Source organism: Stegodyphus dumicola, chromosome 4 (assembly GCF_044657685.1).
Source record: "Stegodyphus dumicola isolate Sdum_Otavi_A_Nest chromosome 4, ASM4465768v1".
NCBI lineage: Eukaryota > Metazoa > Arthropoda > Arachnida > Araneae > Eresidae > Stegodyphus > Stegodyphus dumicola.
Genome location: NC_140771.1, coordinates 100,749,889 through 100,774,071, shown reverse-complemented (window position 1 = coordinate 100,774,071; position 24,183 = coordinate 100,749,889). Strand labels below are relative to the sequence as shown.

Genomic DNA, 24,183 nt, shown 5'->3' with positions numbered 1-24,183 from the left:
ACTGCCCTACAGCCAATAAACTAGAGCATTATAGCTATGTTAAAAGCATTTTCACACGACTCTTATCCAAGCCGTAGCTGCAATAGAAATGATGTAGTAACCTCCATGAGTTTTGGAAATCATACAGCATTTTGAACATTAAATCAGCTTGGGATGAAGTGACAGATGAGTGTATGCAAGGCATATGGAAAAAATGTATAAAAAGTTTGTGAATATTATCAAAACGTTTGATAATCTTGAACAAACTAATGTAATTCAAGCAAATTATGTGCATTGCCAATGCACTTAATTAAGATGTTAAAGTGGAAAACATTGGCTGAATTAGTGGATTATGCCGATGGAGAGCTAATCATTGAGGAATGAAAGAAGTGCTGCATTTAGAAGAGAAAGAACTGAAAAAGTTGATGGTACATGGATTAGTTGGTGTTTTATCCAAAATTAATGCTGCTATGTTGGAACTTAAGGCTATGATTACAAATACTGAACATTTTAATAAAATTGAACATAGTATGAGTGAACTTTTATAGTGCTATATAGAAATTTATCCTGAAAAAAAAAAAAAAAAAATTCAAAGTAAACCACACTTACGAGTTTCTTTTCGACTGTTACATCCAATACTTCTGCCTTTCAAAGTACAACTTCATTTCAGTGTCATCAATTCCCTTACCTGGATCCTCTACAACTCCAATAATGAAATAAACAATGACAATATATATGTATGCATGTTTTTATGAATAAATTTGAAGTTTGTTGCATAATTTGTATAATAATATAATGCACCTATAAAGCTCCTCATTTATCGACCAGTTTGCTTAATGACTTAGTCATCGGAACAGAAATCAGTCATAAAGTGAAGATTACTTATATTACAAAAATGTTTTATTCCTTTATCATCTCTTAAATTTCCACTCCATGAACTAGAACACCATGTGTACCCAATAAACTTTATTTATGGCTTATTAACATGTTGAAGATTATCCCATTTCTAATAGTCAAATTAAATAGCTAGTTTTTTTTTAAATACATAGGAACCAGTTTTTCTTTAGAAACAAGTTTTATAGAAACATCCCATTTTCTGAGCAGAGATTTTTCAAGTACTCTGTTTTATGAATTAATCAATGAATCTTTTCTGAGAGCTGATTTATCTTTGGACAAGCAAATGCAACTGTGTGATATAAAAAGTTTTAACTAAAGCTAAATATCTTGTGCAATTATAACTACATAAAACTTTGTAATATTTCTTCTGCTGAAATATTTAGTTATGTATTATGTGAAATGAACTTATAAAATATTGGATTAGTAATTGTAAGATATTATGTATATTAAATTTATTTGTAATAACTCATCTAAACTTAACTAAAAGTTCTTATATGTTAGTGCTATTTTGAAAAATAAACAAAATTAATGTATTTTAGAGATATCTAGCATTATATGATAATTTTCAAAAAGGAAGCTGTGTTATGAAAAATCACAATCTCTATGGTGCTGTTTTGAAAAATAAAGCAAATTTAATGTATTTTAAATTTAAAATATTTAGCACTATATTAAAATTTTTGTAAAATGAAATTTTTCATAAAAATAACACAATCCAATTTAATTTCATAAAAATAACACAATCCCAATTTCATAAAAATAACACAAGTGTAAAAACTGTAATTATAGATGTATTTTAACATTTGTTGAGACAGTATTAAAGACAAAATATCATTAGTGCATAAAAAAGTATAAATATAAAAAGTAATCATTAAATGAATACCTTTTTAAATGCATGTATGCTAGGAATGCATATTGGACAAATAAAGATGAAACTTTAGTCAAATTAATTTTATTACAATATTATGTGTTTTGAGTTAATTTTACATTTGAAAATAATCAATTATTAAAGTGTTAGTAGTATATATATGTCTTGTACATACAAAACATTGTTCACAGTTTACCTTTTTCAATACCACCTTTTGTTAACATTAAAGCATCGTTAACCTCACTATAAGAAGGCTCTAATTCTTTGCGAACTTTCTCAAACCAAGATTTCAATTTCGGCACATCAGAGAAAGGATCAAATCCAATTGCTAGTGGCTGTTCAATTTCACAAGCACAAAATATATCTGAAACAGATATTTTGTCTCCACAAAGATAAGTTTTATCTTTCAGGAAACCTTCTTCAATATTCTTTAAAACTTTTAAAAAGTTGTCTTTATAGAATTGCAGTTTTTCATTATTAACAGGCTTCTTTTCAACTTGTGGTAAAATGACCTGAAATTATCAATTTGAAGTTAAGTTGATTTATACATATCATTTTACACTTCAGCGTAATTCATGCATTAAATAACTTGAATATAGTATAATTAGTAATTCAGAAGTCAAACAACAAAAATCAGCGTTATATTTTCAAATTTTCACTGGACTGGTTTCGATGGTTTTACCGAACCACCATCCTCAGCTGCAAAAGTGCAAATGAACGAGATATGATATAATGATTAGATAAGATAAGAAAGCTTGGACAAAAAATAAGCTAGTGGCGCCATCTGTTGATGAAACCAGAACTAAAACATAATTTCTTTAAAGGCTGAAGGCAAAGATGGACTGGAATTAGGATCTTTAACTAGAACAGAAAGATTTTTTTGAATGTGAAATGCCTCTAGAAAATCCTGTTCTCCAATGGAAGATGTTTTTTGAATAATTTTGGCAGCAGAAAAATTGAAAGTGTGATTTTAGGACCAACAATGTTGCGCAACAGAGGACTTCTGTGTTTCCTTTTTTCTAACATATGCCTCATGTTCCTTGACGCGAAATTTTAAGGCTCTCTTAGTTTGGCCAATGTAAATTAAACCACACTGGCAAGGAATCCTATAAATACCCCAGGAATTCATATCCGGAATGGGATCCTTGAGTATGGAACTTGAAATTTCATTGATGGGAGAATAAACGACCCGAAAGTTAAATTTCTGCAAAATATGTGCAACTTTATAGCTAATTTATGGATAGAAGGGAATGACAACAAAATTTTTATAATCTCCTACAACAAGAGTGTGTCTTTTAGTGTGTTGAGATGAGAATTTTTTAACTGCTTGATTAATAATGTCGGGTGAAAAGCCCCTGTCAATAGCTATTGCTTTTAAATAATTTAGTTCTTTATCAAGGGATAGTTTGGAGGAGCAAACTTGAAGAGCACTGAAAACATAGGAATAACATGAAGCTAATATTTATTTAGGTAGATGACATGATTTAAAGTGTGTTGGAAGGCAAACCGATGAAGGTTTTTGGTAAACCATAGTACTGAAGCTGGATGTGTTACGTGTGACCAGAATGTCGAGAAACAGAAGAGAATTGTAAGTCTCAAGTTCAAAAGTGAACTGAATAGCAGGATCAATAGAATTCATTGTTGAAAGAACTTTGTATTTGTTCGGCGTGTTATTGTGTCTTAATTAGTATAATTACTCAACCAAAAATCCCATAACTTTAAGGATTTGAAAAGAAATTTACGGTATAACAATATAAAAAATATGTACAGTCCTATTTCGTATTAAAACTTCCAGTTTATAAGATGTCACAATACAAATAATCAATCATCTGCTAGCATAACAAAGACACTGCAGTACCATTTCAAAAGCAGAATTCAAAACGACCGCTGTAAATGTGGCCAATAAAATATGGGAATCCAATGAAAAGCACATATAGCCCCCTACCATTTACTTATTTTTCTTACAAACTGCATTTGTTTTGAACAGTTTTCTCCAAATTCTCTTATATTATTCCTCATAATGTAATCAATAACAACTTTAACATTCAACTTGAATGAAATGATGATATGAAAAAAAAGTTAATAATGGAAACAAAACTAGTGCAACTATTCAAAGAAATTCAATACTTCAGCTTCAGTTGTTTCTATAATTTTGAAAGATGAGAAATTTTAAGTTAGAATACAAGTGAAAAAGTGCAGCTAAATTATCTGTGTTAAATGAGTCTAGAAACGTTTTATTCTAAAATGTGTAAAACTACTATATACAGAGTGCATCATAAATTCATGCAAACTTCAGTTTAAGCAAATATGATCAGAGGGAGATTAGATTTTTTTTTCCTGTGTATTAAAAAAATATTTCAAAAGGAACTGAAAGATGCTGCTCACACGCCATACTAAGACATTTTAGCAAATTAGGCTAGGAATAAAACACCTGGCTAGAAATGGATTCGTCATATGATGCTGGAAGCAACCTATCATTACCAGATCCAGCACTAGTCATTAAACTTTTCTGCAAGAATGGTGAATTCACATATATGTTTCCAATAAAAAAAAGACTGAGGGCACAAAAAAGCCCTATTTCATTGAGAATGGGATACTGAATTTAGTACAACATTTTGAGAAAAATGGGATTCTGGGGCTCAACAAAATAGCAGAACATGGCCATGTTGCACAGAGTATCATGAAAGAACTGGCAGCCGAGACATCAACAGAGAGTAGCAGTGCTTGCAAAACTGGGAGAATTAAGGGGGTTCTGAAATTGTTCATTCAATGTATTTTTCATGGAATCTTGAATCAGAGTCCTTACAAAATATATGCACACCCACCAGTTATTACCGGCAGATACAGATGAAAGAATGCTACCTAGGTGATAGCACAAATGGAGCATGATTCACAATGGTTGCTGAACGTCAAGTACATGGATGAGGACCACTTTCCAGTGACAATACGTAAAACAGTCAAATTTGAATGACATCAAACCTTTGTGGCTACCTGACCAAGCCACTGCATTCTCATGTGACTGTTGTGGTTTCACTACATCTTTCTTTTTGGGCCTTTCTATTTTTAAGAGCATTGTTCCATATCCAGCTGGAAAACCTGTACAGTCACTGTAGAACGATATGTTTGAGCGTACATTGCAGGAAAGACATGTATTACTTGTCATCCCCCTCATGCAGCATGGTGGCCACCCCATGTTACACACGAAATGAAGAATTTCCTGTTGAGAATTCTCACTTAAGACTAAGTCATAGATCGAGTTTGTAAGATAAAATGTCTGAATATGACATGTGAACACTTTATTTTTGTTACTTGTGGAATCCCTTTTTAATACAAGGGGAGGGGGACCAATGTCCCTTTGATCATATTCGTGCATACCAAAATTTTTTCTGACCATTATTTCTTTTATTATGAATTTTTGAAAGTGTGCATGCATTTATGTATGTATTTATATATTAACAATTCACTTATAAAGCATGAGAAGAATAAGCATTGAAATTAACCTGTTAAAAGTTAATATTAATATTATTGTTGAAAGATAAAGCAGATAAAATCATGGATAGATATGGATAAAAATAAAGTTATCTGTAAGATGTGAATAAAAAAAAAGACCAAATTGTTAATGTTAATCCTGTTTTGCAGGCTTAAAACACCTGCAAAACAGGATTAACAATTACATGTCTAGATGGTACAAATACAGTTTGTGGCTACATTTTAAGATAAAAAGCTGAAATATAAATTGAAATTTAAATGCATTTATATAAGGGTCTAAAATAGATAAGATCATTACTATCCGATTATTCAGTAAATAGATTGACTGATGCATATCTTATTGCCATGTATTATTTTTAAAAATAAAATATAGCAAAATTTTCAAAAGAGGGCAACACAAGTTGTTTTGGATATAATAAAAAAAAAAATTCTATTTTTTGAGTTTTGTTTTTTTTAAAATCAATTTTGTGTTAATATAATACTAGTTTAAATGCTAATGAATACAATGTTTACAAAAAGCTGATACATAGGATTAATCAAAATGATTTCCTCTTGTGGTATTTGTTTGACACTTTATTTCCTCCCTCCCCAGAAGTTTCATACAGTTTTATTTATTGTTGAATTATGTATAGTTTGATCGGTTGAATTATGTATGGTTTTTAGCAAATGGTAACAATTCGATTTGCTAAAAACTCTAACCCTGTTTTGCATTACAAGAAATACTACAATTTTACATATAATTTGATTAAAGTTACTCATATATATATAAAATTTGTAACAATATTCTTATTCGTAAAAACAAAATATGGCTTATTGAGAATCAATCAGGGTTAACGAAAGCACAGACAGTATGAGTTTGTTGTTACACCATCTATAGCTGGGATTAAATTGTACTTTTTTGCAACTCTTTCACACAGATGATATATATGTACCTTTTTTTATAGCTTTTATTTTAATTTCTGCATTTTGCATTTTGATAATACAAAAAAGTACTGCATTTACTATGTCAGCAATATAATGCTGCTTTTTCAAATATTTTATTAGCAATTTTAAGCTTTTCTTCTTTCATTCTGCTTCAATTCTTTTTTTATTTATTTTATTTAAAAAAATCCTTTTTCAGTGACTTTTTCTTCCAAACTAAATTTATGTAGCTTTTGTAGGCATTCTGATCAAGAGTCATCCAGCTATATGCTAACTAGTACGGGATCACACTTATTATTATACAATTTGATTGTAACCTTAAAACTAAAATAAATAATCAGGGTATTGTCTGACATTTTAGAATGTTCTTCAGTAAGAAAAGAAAACCTCCCTCTATTTAATCATTTCCATGATTAAAACAATAAACATTTGATACTTTACCTACTTGAGGGTATTTTCTGACTGTCCATTATCCCCCCCCTTAAAAAAAGTTGTCTTTTGAACTTGTAGGCAAATAATTTTTGGCCAAGTTAAGGAGTGAAAAGGCGACATCTATTTTCAGAATGGTGACGCACTGAGGAATTCCATTCAAAAGCAATCAATAAAATTGAAAAACATATAAACATCAGTAATAAATCATTCACCTTTTTTTCAGAAATCTTTCTCTTTTGTTCGTTTGTTCTTCCCAAGTATATAGCGATTTGTTTTTTCTTTAAAAAAATCTTGCACAAAATCAGCATTGTACAGCATTGACTAAGTGCACACTTAGGTTGCCACATATATATTTTTTGGTGGTATTGTTAGTTGCCATGTACCTATTCTGGCAACATACTACTTTGGCTCGTAAATATTTTTTATGACTTTTCAGTTGGGGTGAAGATAATCAGAAAGTTCCTACTTCAGGCATTTCAATCCACCTAAAGATGCATGCTACTTATTAGAAAACAGGCTGTAATACCTGACTTTAAAAGTAGTAACCTCATTTTTAGATGATCTTTAAGCTGCAAGTGTCCACTTATCAATTTATCAGAAGGTTTGCTGAAAAGTAGCACTCCAGTAATAGCTAATAGGTTTTCTATAGAACTGTTTGCTGTTATCTCACTTGATTTCAAAATCTAAACTATTTTATCAAGTGATTAACAACAGAAACATTATTAATGATACATCTGTGTGTTTCATTGCTATGATTTCGTGCACTCAAGTAATGTGTCTTTAATAAAAGTAATTTTTTTTTTTTTTTTTTTTTTTTTTTTGAAAACGTATGTTTAACTCTTTGTAAGTTTGTTGCTATATACATACTCTTGAAGCCAGCATCTAAGGATTACTTTTAGCTACTGAATACACCAGATGAACAAGAATCATCTTTCTGAATCTTTTCTCTGGGGGGGGGGTCTTGTTACAAGTCATACTTGAGACCAGCTAATTAACACTATGATTTACATACTACTTAAGATGATTCTCATTGCCAGTTTAATCTGTTGCCTAATTAACACTATGAAGGATGGCTAAATGTCTCTTGTGTAGCTGATTCCTTACAAGACCAAAACAATTTGTTAGGGATAGTACTTTGTCCCTCAACTACCAGGACTTTGCTTTCCAATGATACAAGTCTCTACACATAGAAAAGATATGGTTAATAAAATAAAATAAAAAGTTAACAGCACCTCATAGTCATCTCCAACTTCTGAAGAAAAAATCACGAAGGAAGAAAAAAAAGAGCAAGTAACAAATAAGAAGAGAAAAAAAATGGAAATATTATGGGGCTATATTTTAAAGGTACTGACATCTCTCCTCACAAAAAAAAAAAAAAAATAAGATGACCCCTGAGGGATATCCAAACAAAATGATAGCATTTTATAACCCATAGATGTCCAAATCATAACTGATATTCATACTTCCATTCAACAAATTTAGAGTTTCAGAACATCAGGGGTGTTCAGTTTCTGAGACACCATAAAATGAATTTAAGCTATCAGCAGCTACTCAATGTAAGATCACTCATGTGAATTCTCTGAACCATAACATACACTTCTGTCAAGAAATAATGAAGGAAGCACTATATTCTGCAACTGAGATACATTAACTAATGATTTGTTTCCTGTTCATTTGCCTTTACTTACTTATGATTTTACCTATAATTCTACATGGCATACACTTGTAACAGTTGCTTAGAAAAGTAGTTAATAATAGTATTCATACAAGTTCAAAAGCTCTAGTTTAACATTTCTTTGAAGTTATGCTACTTATAATGTCATCTGTGCATGAGTATAATTTATTAAAAGAGAAAACAGAAAAGAAAAAGAAAAAAAAAAAAAAAGAACCCATTCTAGGTGAACGAGTTGCTTAAATTATAAATCAGCAAACAATTTTGTACATTTCTAATTTCATATTTAATGGTTTTACGTATCCATATGGCAAATATTATAAAAGAGTAAAGTTTTCATTTAAGAGAAAAATGTATAAAAGCTTATTCACGAAATACATACTCTCTCACGGAAAATCATGCTTCCAAATAAACGTGTGTTCAGATGCTGCCATTCTAAATATTCATCAACTTTAGCTTGCAATTTACTATCTTTAGGATACCAGTGGTCTTCAATATCAAAATGTCTTGTAAGGTATCGTATTATAGCTATGCTGAAAACAGAATACAACAATTAAAAAAATTAAATTTTACTCTCAAAATTTATTTACAGAACTTAATACTATATACATTAAACTGATACACATATGATGTCATGCAATGAATTATTTATATTTAGTATTAATTAGATACAAAGAGATTTATTAACTGGAATTCTGATTTTAAAACATACCTTTAGCATTTATAAACTATACAAATGATACAGTTAAAATATTTAACTTTTTTATTTTCTAAATAACTAGTTATGAGCATATGAAACTAAAAATACAATAAATATTTGACTGACTTAACTGTTTGAAATCTTAATGCCTGCTTAATTTTAATACATATTTTAAAATGAAAATTAGTTGTCAAAGTTATTCACATTTTATCTAATGTACAATTTCAAAGTTTTAAGTGTTTTAGATAAATCAGAATGGCTCACTTGTATTTTAACTATGAAATTATGCAAGAGTTTTAATATAGTTTGTATACTTAAAATCAACACATGCAAAAGTTGCAGATTAGCTTCATTAATAGTTAGCAACAATCAGTATTATTCATACTAGTGAGTAACTCTTGCATTGTTTTTTAAAATAATTATACTTCTGAAAGGGAATGGCCTTCTCATTCATCATCAATATACTAACCATCTGGAATTCAAATCGATACCAAATACCAACTGATTTTTGCCAGTTATCAACATTATTTATGTACTATATTTGCCATGCAATTTAACAGCTTTGTTACTTTCAAATAGCCAAATTCTTGTATACTACATGATCCACACACTATCTTTAGTTAAGTAAATGAATGAATGCACTGCAGCTTTCCTGTAAGAAAATGCTTTCTTACATGGTAATTTTTGCATTAATGAAATGGTTATTATAATGATCATTGACTGTATTATCTTTAAAGCATGAAAATGTGACATTAAAAAAAGATAATAATTAATAAGCAATATCACATAGAGCTGAAATTATAATTTTCTAGAAAAATAAATTTTTTAACTGTTAGAAACTTATAAAACTTTAAAAAAATATCAAAAGTTTACAGCATTAGAACCACCAATTAATGTTTATATCATGCTTTATCAAGCAATTTAAATTATGATTGTCGTTTTTGCAATAACATCATTTTACACACTTTATGGAGTGCATACATCCTCCTTAATAGAAGCAGCCACTGTATAAGCCTTTTCAAATTTGCATGTTACAGATTAGGCACTTATGTTTGCCAAATTTGATAACTAAGAATGATGCCATTGGATTTTAGTACAATATTTAGATGAGAGATTTATGATTCTTTGCACCAGAAAATTGTTTCTTTTAGCTTTTTAAAATTTTATAACATGCTAGTTCTACAATCAGGTGGGAGTCGTGGGGTCGCAAATCTCACATCCGTCAGCCTCCCAATCCATTAGGACAGCAGATTAAAAAATTCCTCAAACATACCACAAAGAGTGTGGAGCCAACAGAACGAAAAGACTGGTCATCAAAATTTACTTAGAGAAAGCTAAACACCAGCTTACCTATGGCTGCTGTCCTTACGCCACTCCCACAAATTACAAGAACTCAGGTCTGAATATTTTATACTCTCAGAGCAGAGACTGTCAGAGTACAGATCTCAGCAAGTAAAATATCTGATGGAAAGTGGGAGGGTAGCTAAGAATTGAAGAACATTTTAATTTTCATTCCGGTTTCAATAACTTTTTTTCAGAATTCCTACCTGCTATGCTACCACAAATCATAATGCTTGAATTAATAAAATAACAATGAACCCTCAAACCACTAATCAAAACAATTTTCACTTTCTGTAACACTTGTCTTAGATCGATGACACTGCTTATTTACAGTTTCAGAAATATTATCACTTGTGGAGATTTTCACTATGGTTTTCTTGCAATTAATTGGAATATTTACAAACCTCTCTGTTAACACAAATCCATCATGATCAATAACAGGCACTTTCTGAAAGATGTTTATCTTTTTGAACTCGGATGTTAAATGCTTACCTGAAAAGACAACTTCATTAGTACGAATTCTCATATTGTAAAAGTTTCAAATCATTGGATAAAATATTAATTACTGTATCAGAACCACTGGTGCTTTCCAATTATTTGCATCCCCAAAAGTTGTCAACTCACTGGCGACTTTAAAAATTGGTGAAGAACATTTGTTTACTTCATGTTCTTCCACAAAGTTACCACTCTTTGTTAATTTTGATGATATTTATTCATTTATCCAAAAATAAAGTGAACAGCTACTGTGAGGGAGATATGGCTGTCTTCAGATTAATTTATGATCTATACTCTAGATTCAGATTAATTTATTCTTTAGATTTCAGATTAATTTATGATTTTAATACTCTGCTAGCAGTTTACATCATAAATTAACTAGCAAATAAACTGCTGTGTTAGCAGTTTGTGAGATTGAATTTTTATAAAAGTTTTAGGAAGTTAGCTTTACAAAATGCAAATTTTCACATTCATTGTTAAATAAACACCCTCATTTCTGAAGAAATCCTATAAATTATTTTTTATTAGCTGTTAAACTTGTACTCCCATTACTGTTTTCATTATGATGAAAGATAAAACGTGCTTGGGAAAGAAGCAATACTGATCAATAGAATAATGATTAAATATGAAGTGTGCAAATACAGGCGTATGGACATGCATGCACCAGCTGGCTAATGTACAGGCATACTTGAAAATATGCCAAAGAACACAGCAGTTCTATCAAATGTTGAAGCTGGTATGTAGATAATCAAAAACATCAAAACTTTTAGAAGGAAAGAATGCATATCAAAACTACCAAACTTTCTTATTTAAAATAAAAGTTCTTAACATAACCAAATTCAGTAATAATATATTATTAAAGAAATACATGTCATGCACTTCAAGACAATGCAATAGATACCTTACTTCAAGAAGCAAATTCTACATATGGGCATGTAGTGTCGCTTCAGTTCCGTTAAGTTTCTAATGAAATTTAGTTAAAGCGGAATGGCAACACCTCCTAGTCTCCGCGAAGAACGAAGTAAACAAACTTCGGGTTTCTGTCACGCGATTCTACGTGCATGTAAAATGTAAATAAATCTTAATAAGAATCTATAACTTCGTAAGGAATAAAATATTGGTTCCATTGGAGTCAGAGAAGTGTTATTTTTCTATATTTGCACACCAGACACTTCAGGGCATATAATGTCTCAAATTTTCTACAAAAATTTCAATACAAATTTCCAGGCATAGCCAATTTACATGTAGACTATAACTTCTGAAGGACAAAAATATATGCAGTCAAAAGTCTTTAATCCGGACTCGTCGGGACTTTAGCGATTCAGGATTATAGATCATCAGTTTAAATCTGGTAAGATGGCATGCAGAAATTATAAAATTAAAAATATGAAACCGTAATTTATGAAATAAAGAGCAATTATGATCAAAAGGGTATTAAAATTTACAAAAAAAACTTAATATTTATTTGTTTACTTTATTAAACATTTCTTTCAACGCGCGCATGCGTAAAGCATACATTACGCATAGTCGAAATTAGAAAATTGAAACCAGAAAAGTATTCGATGTGTATTTGTGATATTTATACTGAAGAGGAATTTGATTTAAATCATATCAAAGACGGAGTACATCGAGATGAAAGATCGAGATGACATTTAGTAAGGAATTATAAGCCAAATAAAATAAAAACATCTGCCCTGAAGATAAGGATAGTGCTGACAGATCAACTTCCGGTTCATTGCGCACCGCGACGTCCCCCCCTGGCAGAGCAGCGTGAAATTGATAAACAGATTTCGGAATAGTTGGAGAAACAAAGGAGATGCCTTTGTTTATTTTTTGCAGCAATTCCACTTTTTTTTTTTTTTTTTTTTTTTTTTTGATGGACATCGAAACATTCGTAGATCCTTTGGCAGCTCCAGAATCGGAAATTCTTTTTGATATAATCGAAAGTTCAAGCTTACATTTATAAAATTGCTCTAACAGTCTGCAAAAAATAATAAGCCGGATCCAATTAGAAGATTAAGGAACAACGCAATCTGCAACATTAACTGAAATAGATAATTTTAGCTTAGCTTATCCCGTCCTTTATATATTAAACGCGCATGCGTAAACGTATTATGCGCACACGTAAAGGTATGACGCGCATGCGTAAACGCATTGGCGCAGAAAGTTTGTAGCTTTGAGGTCCTGATTATAGATTATTCCGGATTAAAGACTTTTGACTGTATAAAAGAAAAGAAAATGAAAATACCAATAATTAAATTCTTTATACAACAAATTGAAATTTCTATGTACGTACCAGTCTTCTTCTTCTTCAAGGGCCAGACAGCCCAGGATGGGCCCTTGCCTTCCTCAGAATTGAATTCCAAGCCCTTCTATCCCTGGTCATGGACATCCAATTGGTTATTTTTAAAATTCTTAAGTCTATTTCCAAACAGTTGAGCCACCTAAGCTTAGGACACCCTCTTTTTCGGGTGCCGAATGGTCTGGCCGAAAAGACCTTTTTAGTTCCTCGATTTTCATCCATTCTGCACAGTTGTCCTGCTCATTACTTCTCTAAATCCTTATACAGTACAAAGTCTGTAATCCGGACGTCCATTATCCGGAATGATCTATAATCCGGACTTCAAAGCCACAAACTTTTTTTGGTATGCTTTACGCATGCACATGCGCATTGGGAGGATGTGTCACCAGATACGTTAAAAATGCTTGGCATAATTTATGGCCAGTTGCCATATTTCATTGTGAGGATGATGAAAATGATAGCCGCGAATTTGAAAGTTTTCAGACATCGCAAACTAAAGATGAAATTTTCCAGTTATTGGATTTTGTAAAGAAATGTGGAGAAGCGGTAATAAATGAAGATGATATAACAGATGTTTTTCATTGCGACTACAATGACCCAATCATTAATCAATTAACGGATTGGAAAATCTGTAGTATGGTTCTAGATCCAGAAAATACCGCTTTAATTAAGACACAATAACACGCCGAACAAATACTAATTCAGAAGTCAAAGAACAAAAATCAGCGTTATATTTTCAAAATTTTCACAGGACTTTTGGCAGCTGACGATGATGGTTCGGTAAAACCATCGAAACTAGTCCTGTGAAATTTTGAAAATATAACGCTGATTTTTTGATTTTTGTTGTTTGACTTCTGAATTAGGTGGAACTTTGTAACTGAACAAGAAAGTATGTCTGTTTATAGAATTAAAGAGAAAGTATTAGCACAAAAAACGAAGCAACTTAAACAACTTACATTGAAAGAAATGTTTAATAAAGTAAACAAATAAATATTAAGTTTTTTTTTTTTTTTTTTTGTAAATTTTGATACCCTTTATCTTATAATTGCTCTTTATTTCATAAATTACGGTTTCATATTTTTAATTGTATAATTTCTGCATGCCATCTTACAAGATTTTAACTGATCTATAATTCGGAAAAAACCCCTAATTCGGAATCGCCGAAGTCCCAACGAGTCCAGATCACTGACTTTGTACTGTATATTGTTACGAAATGTACAGGCGCAGTAAGATGGCTTTCCCGCAAAATAGTTTTAGGGTTGCCACATTTGGCAAGAAATCACCCATTTGGTGACAAAATTGGCGATATGTCATTGATGGATAGAGAACCTGGAACGAATTCTTACCGGTTTAGCTCAGAATGTTCTCGAACACAAGCCGAAAGTTATATAAACCCTGCTGGTCTGCAGTTAGAGTGCGAGATAGTGTCTCGTCAGTTAGTCTGAATCAAGTTGACAGCCGGGCAGCAAGTGCCGAGTGGGTCGTCGAGTGCACTGAAAGAGCCTCTTCGTGTATCGCGGTTAGTGCATCGTCGAGAGAGTTAAGCTCCGGGAACGACTGAACCAAACAGTCGGGAGCTGTGCTCTGTGTGTCATTGAGTGCATCACGAGTTGCAGCGTGGAGAGTCTCTAGAGTACGTGGAGTTCCGAGAACGACCGAGCAGAGTGAGGAGCTGTACTCTAGTGCTTTGCAGTGACGCTGTCTCCTCCGTTATTGCCTGACAGTGTGAAGGCTGTGTCGCTAATTGTTCCAACGCTTTTATAGTAGATCTTCGATGACTGTAAAAGTGTTTTGGTGCTGTCCTGAATAATATTGGTAAATACAGCATGTTTCAATACTTAATCAAGTGTCGTCGTTATTCACTCCAAATCTACGAACCCCGTACGAACGTGAAAGAATAGAATAACGTAACAACTAGTGTCATAAAAAAAACGCGACAACTGGTGTCAGAAGTGGGATTTGCGAGTGAATGCCAGTGAACCGCCTGCAGAGAAAAGTCATAGCGGAGAAAACGAAGACTTTGATGGACTTTTTAGCCGAGATAAAACCCAGATATGATAAGATAAAAGCTGGACTGGAAGAGATAAACACTGGATATCAAGAAATGACAGCTGAGATCAAAGTCGGACTGGAAGAGAAGAAAGCCCGACGAGAAGAAATAAATGTCAGCTATGAAAAGGTGCGAGAGCAACTCTAACAGGTGAAAGTGGAGTTTATAGAAGATATTGGAGGCATAAAAGACGATGTGGAAATGACAGAAGTGGCAGTTCAAGAATCAAAGGATGAAGAAATGAAGGAAGTAGCTAATGAACTGTCTGAGAAAGACCCAGAAATGAAGGATGAAATATCTAATGAGATTAAAGACAGAAATCGAATATATGAAGAAATGAATGATGGGAAAGAAGTTTTTGATTCTCATGTGTCTGAAGGAGAGATAGAAGAAAGTGAAAATGCGATTGTCAAGATCGTAGAAAGTGATAATGATAAGATGTAGAAAGTTACAAAGTCATAGTTAACAAGTATTGAACCATCTGAAAATTCATGTGATGCTGAGGTGGAAAAAGCTGATGTACAACTTACGCAGAGTGCTCCAGTATTGCAAGAAAATTCACCCACTTCGCAAACTATATGTGCATCTCATAGTGTAGGTTGTGCAGACAAGGACTTGATTCTTAATCAGGATACTTCTACACGTAAAGAATTGGATTCTCTTCATAAATCTGATGCAAACATCGAAACTGGTTTTCAAGAAATCGAGGTAAATAAGCCTGTACCAACTGCTAAAATTACTTAGAAGATCCAAGAACCGTGCACAGGATGTGAATAAACTACAGAGTGATGAACGAACTGTTTTAGAACTTCCTGTGGTTGAAAAGTCTGAAAGGACTGAATGTTCAAACTGTGATCTGAAAAACAGGAATACACCTGAGAATTGCAGTGGAAAAGTGTTTGACCCAGGCAGGGGCGTAGCTAGAGGGGGCAAGGAGGCATCTGTCCCCGGGCGCAGAATCCAAGGGGCGCCAAACTGATGTTACGACATTTTAGAATTAAATTTTTTCCATCCTTGACAAGCAGTAGGGGGCGCGAAATCTTCAGTTGTCCTTGGGCGCTGAAAACCCTAGCTACGACTCTGGACCCAGGTTATCACTTAATGGAAAGACTAAGATTGAAATTCATTATGAATTTTAATTTGTATAATTTAAAATTGTTATTTGTTTAATTTGTGTATATAACTTGTACATAGTGTAAATGTTTGTTTCTTTAGTTATTCTATTTGTTTGTTTTATTACGTTTCGTTTGTACCGAATTAGGCTTCTGACCAAGGGTTGTACTGCCCAGGACGTGCAGTCCTTTTGAGGGGGCAGTGTTACAAAATATACAGGCGCGGTAAGATGGCTTCCCCGCAAAGCAGTTTTAGAGTTGCCATAAAATGGCAGAGTGAGGCAGGGTTGCCACATTTGGAGAAAAATTGGCCATTTGGCGACAAAATTGGCAGTGTGCCATGGACGGATGGAGAACCTTCTGGAACAAATTCTTAGCGGTTTAGCCCAGAATGTTCTCGAACACAAGCCGAAAGCTATATAAACCCTGCTGGTCCGCAGTTAGTCAGAGTGTGAGGTAGTTAGTGTCTCATCAGTTAGTTAGTCCATGCGGAGTCGATCGAGTTGACAGCCGGGCAGCGAGTGCCGAGTGCATCGAAAGAGTCTCTTCATGTATCGCAGTTAGTACATCGTCGAGAGAGTGTGTTAAGCTCCGAGAACGAGGGAGCTATGCTCTGTGTGTCGTCGAGTACATCGCGAGTTGTAGTGTGGAGAGTTCTCGAGAGCATGTGGAGTTCCGATAACGACCGAGCAGAGTCGGGAACTGTACTCTGGTGCTTTGCAGTAAAGCTGTCTCCACCGTTATTGCTTGATAGCGTGAAGGCTGTGTCGCTAATTGTTCCAACTTTTTATAGTAGATCTTCGACGACTGTAAAAGTGTTATGGTGCTGTCCTGATTAATATTGGTAAATAAAGTGTGTTCCGATACTTAATCAAGTGTCTTCGTCATTCACTCCAAATCTACGAACGTGAAGGAAGAAAATAACATAACAACTGGCCTCAGAAAAAAAAAAACGCAACAATATTTTACTATTTCCCTTTAAGATCCCTTTACTATTTCTTTAAAAGATTTATACAGTTTAGAGTTAGTTCTTCTTCTCCAGATATTGTTACATTTTAAACCACCAAAAATACTTCTCAAAATTTTTCTTTCAAGGAAAGAAATGTTACTTTTAGCTTTTTCTGTCATTGCCCAGGTCTCAGCACAGCATGTAAGAATGAATCTGATTAAGCTTTTGTAAATTAAAATCTTCGTTTTTCTGCTAGTGAAGTTAGATTTCAAGTATTTTTTGAGACCAAAAAAAAAAAAAAAAAAAAAAAGCATTGGTTAGCATCTGCGACTCTACTACTGATCTCAGGCATTAAATCATTGAGAGTATTAACTTCTGATCCTAAATATTTAAATTTGCTAACAGTTTCAAATTTGCAATTCCCAATTTCAAAATAGGGGCTGCTGTTATTACCACATGGCATGTATTTAGCTTTGTTTTGGTTTATTGCTAGAAATCATTTTGCTGGCTACAGCCTCTAAAGATGTAAAAGCCTGTCTAAGTGACTCGGGAGTCTGTGGGACTATGTCGATATTGTCAGCAAACGCAAAAATCTGAACAGACTTGTTAAAGAGAGTTCCACGAGTATTAATGTTGAAGTCTTTTATGATTTTTTGGAGGGCACGGTTAAAAAGCAAGCATGCCAATGCATCACCCTGTCTGAGCCCATTTGAAACAACAATAGGCTCAGAAGGATTATTCTGGATTTTAACCGTAAGTACCAGCAAAACTTGTACCAGTAAAACTTGAATTTTTTCCTTCAAAATGAGCAGGAAACACTTGCATTCAGTGCAGTTTTTTTAACATTTATTTTCAAAACACAATATCTAAAGCAGGTTTTATGGTTTACATCATCACAAAAGCCAACACCTATACACTATTTTTTTTCATATGGTTGAATACAGAAACTGAAAAATGAAATTGCATGAGATGAGATTACATGATCCCATATTTCTTTCTGAAAGTCAGGTTGTAAGCATTGCATGAGATATAGATTCGATAAAATATTTTCTTTTGAAATGTACAACATCAATCACAGAAATAAATAATAGTTTAAAGAGTTTTGCTCAATTTTAAAACATTTTCATTCATATCACATTTCCTACTTTTGATTCAATGAATCTTGAAATTTACTTTCGTGACAGTTATTAACATAATTCAGTATTTATCAAAATTAATTTTCATATAATTTATAAATTATTAAACAAATCATTTCTATTTTTTTAAATCATATATAAGTTGTAAATTATCACCTAATACTTATATGCATAATTTTATTTTATGGGAGCTTCTAGGTGTGTTAATAAATTTTAATCCTATTTATGCTACATTAGCAGAATTTTACTCCAGTAAATTTGCCAAATTATAAATGCTCATTGTAAAAGTTTCTCGTATGAAAATATAAAAAGAAAATTCCAAAATAAAAATGACCACGTATATGAGACAGTAATATCAATTTTAATCACAATAAAAATTAATTTCTCTGATAAATGTATCAAGCCAGGGATGTCTTAAGACTTCTTGAGGCCCCTATGCAAAAGCAGGCCCTTACATGCGTCCCTTTTATTTCACTAAGCAATGTATAATAAAATGAAGTTTTATTAGAAAATTCGTTTTCTACATTTTAAATTTGCAAAATCATTAAAATCAACTGTTAATAATATTTTGTAAAATTATATTTTTTATAAATCTTCCTTTGTTCCATGTCTTCTCTTTGTTTCTTCTTCAGTTTTTCACTATCAATGATTAGATATAATTACAAATGTTGACATGCCAAATTTAGTTCCTTCCCATGAATATCTTTAAGATAAAATTTCAATATTTGCTGCATGCTATTTTAATTTCACTCTTATCCAAATTACAAATATTTTCAAAAAACGCAAACAGTTCAAATACCTCCTCGCGTTTTTAATGTGTTTTTGTATGTTGTAAATTAGACAGTCGATTATTGGTAAAAAAGTTTCTACTTTAAATTTCTGGCTGTGGTTGCCTTCAAAAGTTACGTTTGTGTCTTTACTCTCTTTAAGGAAAGTTACTCTAGCACTGCATTGTCTTATATGCTTGTGAACACTTTAATACTTTTTATCAAATAAGGATCAAGGATATTTCCTTGACTTTTGACTCATAAAAATCAAAAGAGTCTCTTTTGGTCTTTATATATACCGCTAAAGATTTTAACAATTTCACTGCTTTCGATAAATCCATATTTTTACTCTGGATGAATAAATTCACTTTGTCAGCAAGAGTTTAAATGTCATTTCAAAAGATAGTTTAAAAAGTAGTTTCTAATTCATTCATCTTGCTTTTCAAGTTTTTTGCAAAAAGTTGAGAATCTACTGCCTGTGATTCACATCATTAATTAAACAGTCAAGGCTCATGACAACTTCTGCATACCCTTGGCATAACTGCATCTGTGCGAGCAGAGTTTTTAATAATCTTTTCAATACACTTTTATTTTTATCAGAATTCAAATTTAAAGTCAGTATATCCCAACTATGGATTGCTGATGAGAAAAAATTTTAGAGATTTGGGAGAAAATCTCTAAAAAGTAAATAGTTGCATTCTCTTGCTTGAACGTCAATTAGCTTGCAATGCTTGAATATTTTCCAGACATAGTTGAGGCACTGTCATATGACTGACCTCTACTATCACTGAGTGAAATGTTGTTATTTTCCAAAATGAAACCATAACATCCATCAGATATTCTGAAGTATGCCCATAAATATAAATAAACTGCAAATATTTCTCACTTATGCTATGATTTAAGAGCACCAGTTGACTAACACTATCTGTATTATATGTATCTCTAGGACTCGGGTTAAAGCCAGCTCTTTCCTCCTTTCTCAGCTCTCCCTAATGGCATTTTCAGGTCTTTATTGTAACTCGGCGCACACCTTATTTCTGCTAGAATATCTTATTATCCCATTACTCAAAAATATGATCATAATTTATTAAAAAAATATATCTTATGTTAGTTACTCATGACAGCATTCGAAACAACCTACATATTCGACAAGGGGTAGGATCCTTGACCCAGGCACCCTGGTGTTACACAGCTTCTAAGTGTGACGACAATATCTCTTGATTGGTGCAAAATTTTGGACATACAATATAATAAATGTTAGTTGGTCGGCATGAGTGACATCTGGGGTAGAATGAACAGAGACAGAGTAATACAGTCTTCTGTATTTCAGTGATAATAGTTGCCAGGACTTTTAACACCATGACTTCAATAAATTCCTCACATATAGTAGCAAACAGATAAGATAGACTACCTTTTAAAGAATTGCCACAATATTTGATATGTTCATCCAAAAATGGATCAAACTTACTTAGAAGTTCCAAAGTACCTAAATAATTTGTGTTTCTCACTGAATCAATAGCTTTATTTTCCCCTCTGAAAGGCAGTCTTCTTGATGTTAAGAACCAGTGCAGGATTTAAATATAAGCTACATAAGCTTAGGGCCTCCAATTTCTTATAAGCAGAAACCCCTCAAATTAAAATATAGTACAGTCAAAAGTCTCTAATCCGGACCTCAAAGCTACAAACTTTCTGCGCATGCGGAAAAGCATAATGTGTTTACGCATGCGCATAATACGTTTATGCATGCGCGTTTAATGTATAACGGACGGTATAAGCTAAGCTTGTAAGGATCCTAAGTTTTAAACAAGTTTTAACAAGGTCGTTTTAGACCTCAGTTTCAAACTAATTAACTCTGGCGGGAAGTATGTAAGGATCCTAAGTTTTACTAACGTTTATTTTATTTTAAATCTTTACTATCGCTTCTTATTTTCTACTTCCGGCCAGAATTAAAAGCTTTTAACTTATTTATGCAAATTTGTCTTGCTAACGCCAAGTACTTAAGTTGTGGCTTTTTGCCAAGCAAGAGAGAGGAAGAAGTTATTAGAAGCAGGCCGCTTGCCATAGTAGTTTTACTCGGTTGCTGGTTGCCTTCAAGGCCAGAGGTTTAATCCTCTTGATAATTTTAAACGTATCGTAGTTTTAGCAGCTCTCTGTACTACATACGGCTTTTTGTTAATTTACGACCAATCTTGGAGTTAGGCACTTGTTTATTAATCCAAAATTAGTTTAGTTAGAGTTTTAGTTAATATTTTTATATTCTTACGTTCAGACCACAAGTGGTTGGTCTCTGTATTCCGAAGTCCGGAAATCTCTGTAAAGATAGAAAAATAAAGGGTTTCGTATACCCTTCCTATATGTATTGTCTAATTCACAATTTATTGAACATAGCTTTAGTAAGCTCCCTGTTCCGAGTCAGGACAGTTAATGTTTCCAAAGCAAGTAAAGAGGAATACCAGTCCTGATAAGCTATCTAATTATCTATTTCAGTTAATGTTGCAGATTGCGTTCTTCTTTAATCTTCGAATTGGATCCGGCTTATTATTTTTTGCAGACTGTTACAGCAATTTTATAAAAATAAGCTTGAACTTTCGATTATGTCAAAAAGAATTTCCGATTCTGGAGCTGCCAAAGGATCTACAAAGCGAAAGAATGTTTCTGTGTCCATCAACCAAAAAGTGGAATTGCTGCAAAAAATGGATAAAGGCATATCCTTTGTTTCTCTAACCATTCTGAAATCTGTTTATCAATTTCACGCTGCTCTGGGCGGGGGGAAACGTCGCGGCACGCAATGAACTGGAAGCTGATCTGTCAGCACTATCCTTATCTTCAGGACAGATGTTTTTATTTATTCGGTTTATAATTCCTTACTAAATGTAGTATTTCATCTCGATGTATTCTCTCTTTGATATGATTTAAATCAAATTCCTCGTCATTATAAATATTACGAATATACATCAAATAGTTTTCTGGTTGCAATTTTCTAATTTTGACTATGCGTAATGTATGCTTTACGCATGGGCACGTTGAAAGAAATGTTTAATAAAATAAACAAATATATATAAAGCTTTTTTTTGTAACTTTTGATACCCTTTAGATCATAATTGTTCTTTATTTCATAAATTACGGTTTCATATTTTTAATTTTATAATTTCTGCATGCCATCTTACCAGATTTAAACTGAGAATCTATAATCCGGAATCGCCGAATTAGACGAGTCCGGATTAAAGACTTTTGACTGTATAACAAATTTATAAAGGGCTCCATATCTCAAATAGCTTAATAGCTCAAGTCTCAATCAAATAGCTCAAGTCTAAATCCGGCTCTGCTAAGAACTTTATAACAGCCACTATTCTCTTCAATACTTCTTTCTATTAATGACGTTCATCATTGAATTGTATAATAAGTTGGCTGTCTATACGACTAGATAACTGTAAACGACTGTGCTAGCTCATCACACACTTTCAGCGTTCAGGTGAGTTTTTCATGTAGTGAAGTAGCCATACTTGCATGCTTCCAGTCACTAAATCCACTAGTGTTGAATGTAGAAATGGGAGATAAAACAATTTACATACAAAGTTTAGTTTTATTATTTATATCATTGTATATACATGCTGATTTTTCAAAATCTTTATGTTTGTTAGAACAAAGTGATGGACATTTTTCAGCCAAGTACAACCTTACATTCTTGTCGTTATAGGAAGGCAACAACCCTGGATTCGTACTTTCAGGAAAAATATTTGAATGTCTATAACCTCATCAAGTTACTGTACTTATTGTTTCTTCTTGAACACTTAAATTACTCAGTTTCTTACTATCCCTCTCCTTCAGCTTCAGATGTATTGTTGGCTATATTGGTAGAAATGGTAGAGGTAAATGTACATGCAGAATTTGTATTAATAAAATATTGGGCCAGCTTCGGTAATTTATCAATAGACTTCTTCTTTTCCATCGATTCTTCACATTTCACAGCTCCAGTTTCAAAATGCTTCATTCTGACTTGTCTCGAATGTGGAATAATTAAATTAAATGTTGAAAGTAATTGTGATGATTAAAAATAGGAATTTACAACTTTGTTCTTAACTTATAGAATTAAGTAGACAATATTATATGCTGTAAAATACCATACAATTATATAAATACCATACAATAAAAATGCTGTAAAATACCATGCAATAACCTGTAATTAATGTGCATGACTCATCTCACAAACCTAGGCACCAACTGAATTGACTGTTGCTTTTTAACTAAATGAGTAATTGTGGTGTATGGTGGTAGGACTAGTCCTAGACACGGACGACGGACATGACATAATAATGAAGTCTTGCTATTCTTGTCAGCTAGCATAATACTGAAAATTCCCAATGTTTTTGAGAAAATGTCTGAGAATAACATTTGCTGATTAAAATTATTTGCATCAGGGTCTATTGAAGCCGAGTCAAGAACAAGAAAAGGATCCTCCGAGGCCAAGGCCATGGGCCTTATTGACCTATGCCTTAAAACGTTCCTGTATGAAGGAAAAGAATTAGTCAAATATGTAATTACTAACTATTATGAAATGTATAAAAAGTTTACAATTAATAGGTGCAGCTAATATTTTCATATTTGATATATTATACTGTGACTGAGATAAATTCCTGACAGTGCTGATTAATTTTTAAAAAATTACACAATTCACTTAACTGTATAATTTGCCTAGTGTATTAATTATAACTATTACAGGCAAGGCTGGCAAGACCTGCACTACAGGGGGATGCTGTCCAGACTCTTCTCTAATGATAATTAAACACATCAAATTGTATTCATAATTATGCACTTATAAACAAATATTTGAAAAATAATTAAAAGAGAAAAATATGTAATGCTAGATATTGCATTAAATACAAATATATAATATAAAATATATGTAGAATAAAACTGTATAATTAAAACTTGCATATATTTAAGGATGGCACTAGAGATGCTGCAACAGCATAGGATGGCAAAACTTAGGGGCAAGAAACATCTTTATGTCTTCGATGACAGAAATTGTAGTGCCAGCCTTACATATATTTTCAGTATTTCTTTGTGTGTGTCTGT

The 24,183-nt window shown here is 32.5% G+C and overlaps 1 protein-coding gene across 1 annotated transcript in view; it reads right to left on the bottom strand.

The window, feature by feature from the left end:
- Nucleotides 1-1,809: 1,809 nt before the first annotated feature.
- LOC118185563 (glutathione S-transferase theta-1-like) overlaps nucleotides 1,810-24,183 on the bottom strand; it is a 58,289-nt gene continuing 35,915 nt past the window's right edge. The window contains exons 2-4 of the mRNA XM_085815270.1: nucleotides 10,701-10,788; nucleotides 8,638-8,788; nucleotides 1,810-2,253 (exon numbers count right to left, since the gene is read on the bottom strand). Of these exons, the coding sequence (XP_085671396.1) occupies nucleotides 1,927-2,253; nucleotides 8,638-8,788; nucleotides 10,701-10,788 (566 nt within the window). The 3' untranslated portion in view covers nucleotides 1,810-1,926. The remainder of the gene's footprint in view (nucleotides 2,254-8,637; nucleotides 8,789-10,700; nucleotides 10,789-24,183) is intronic.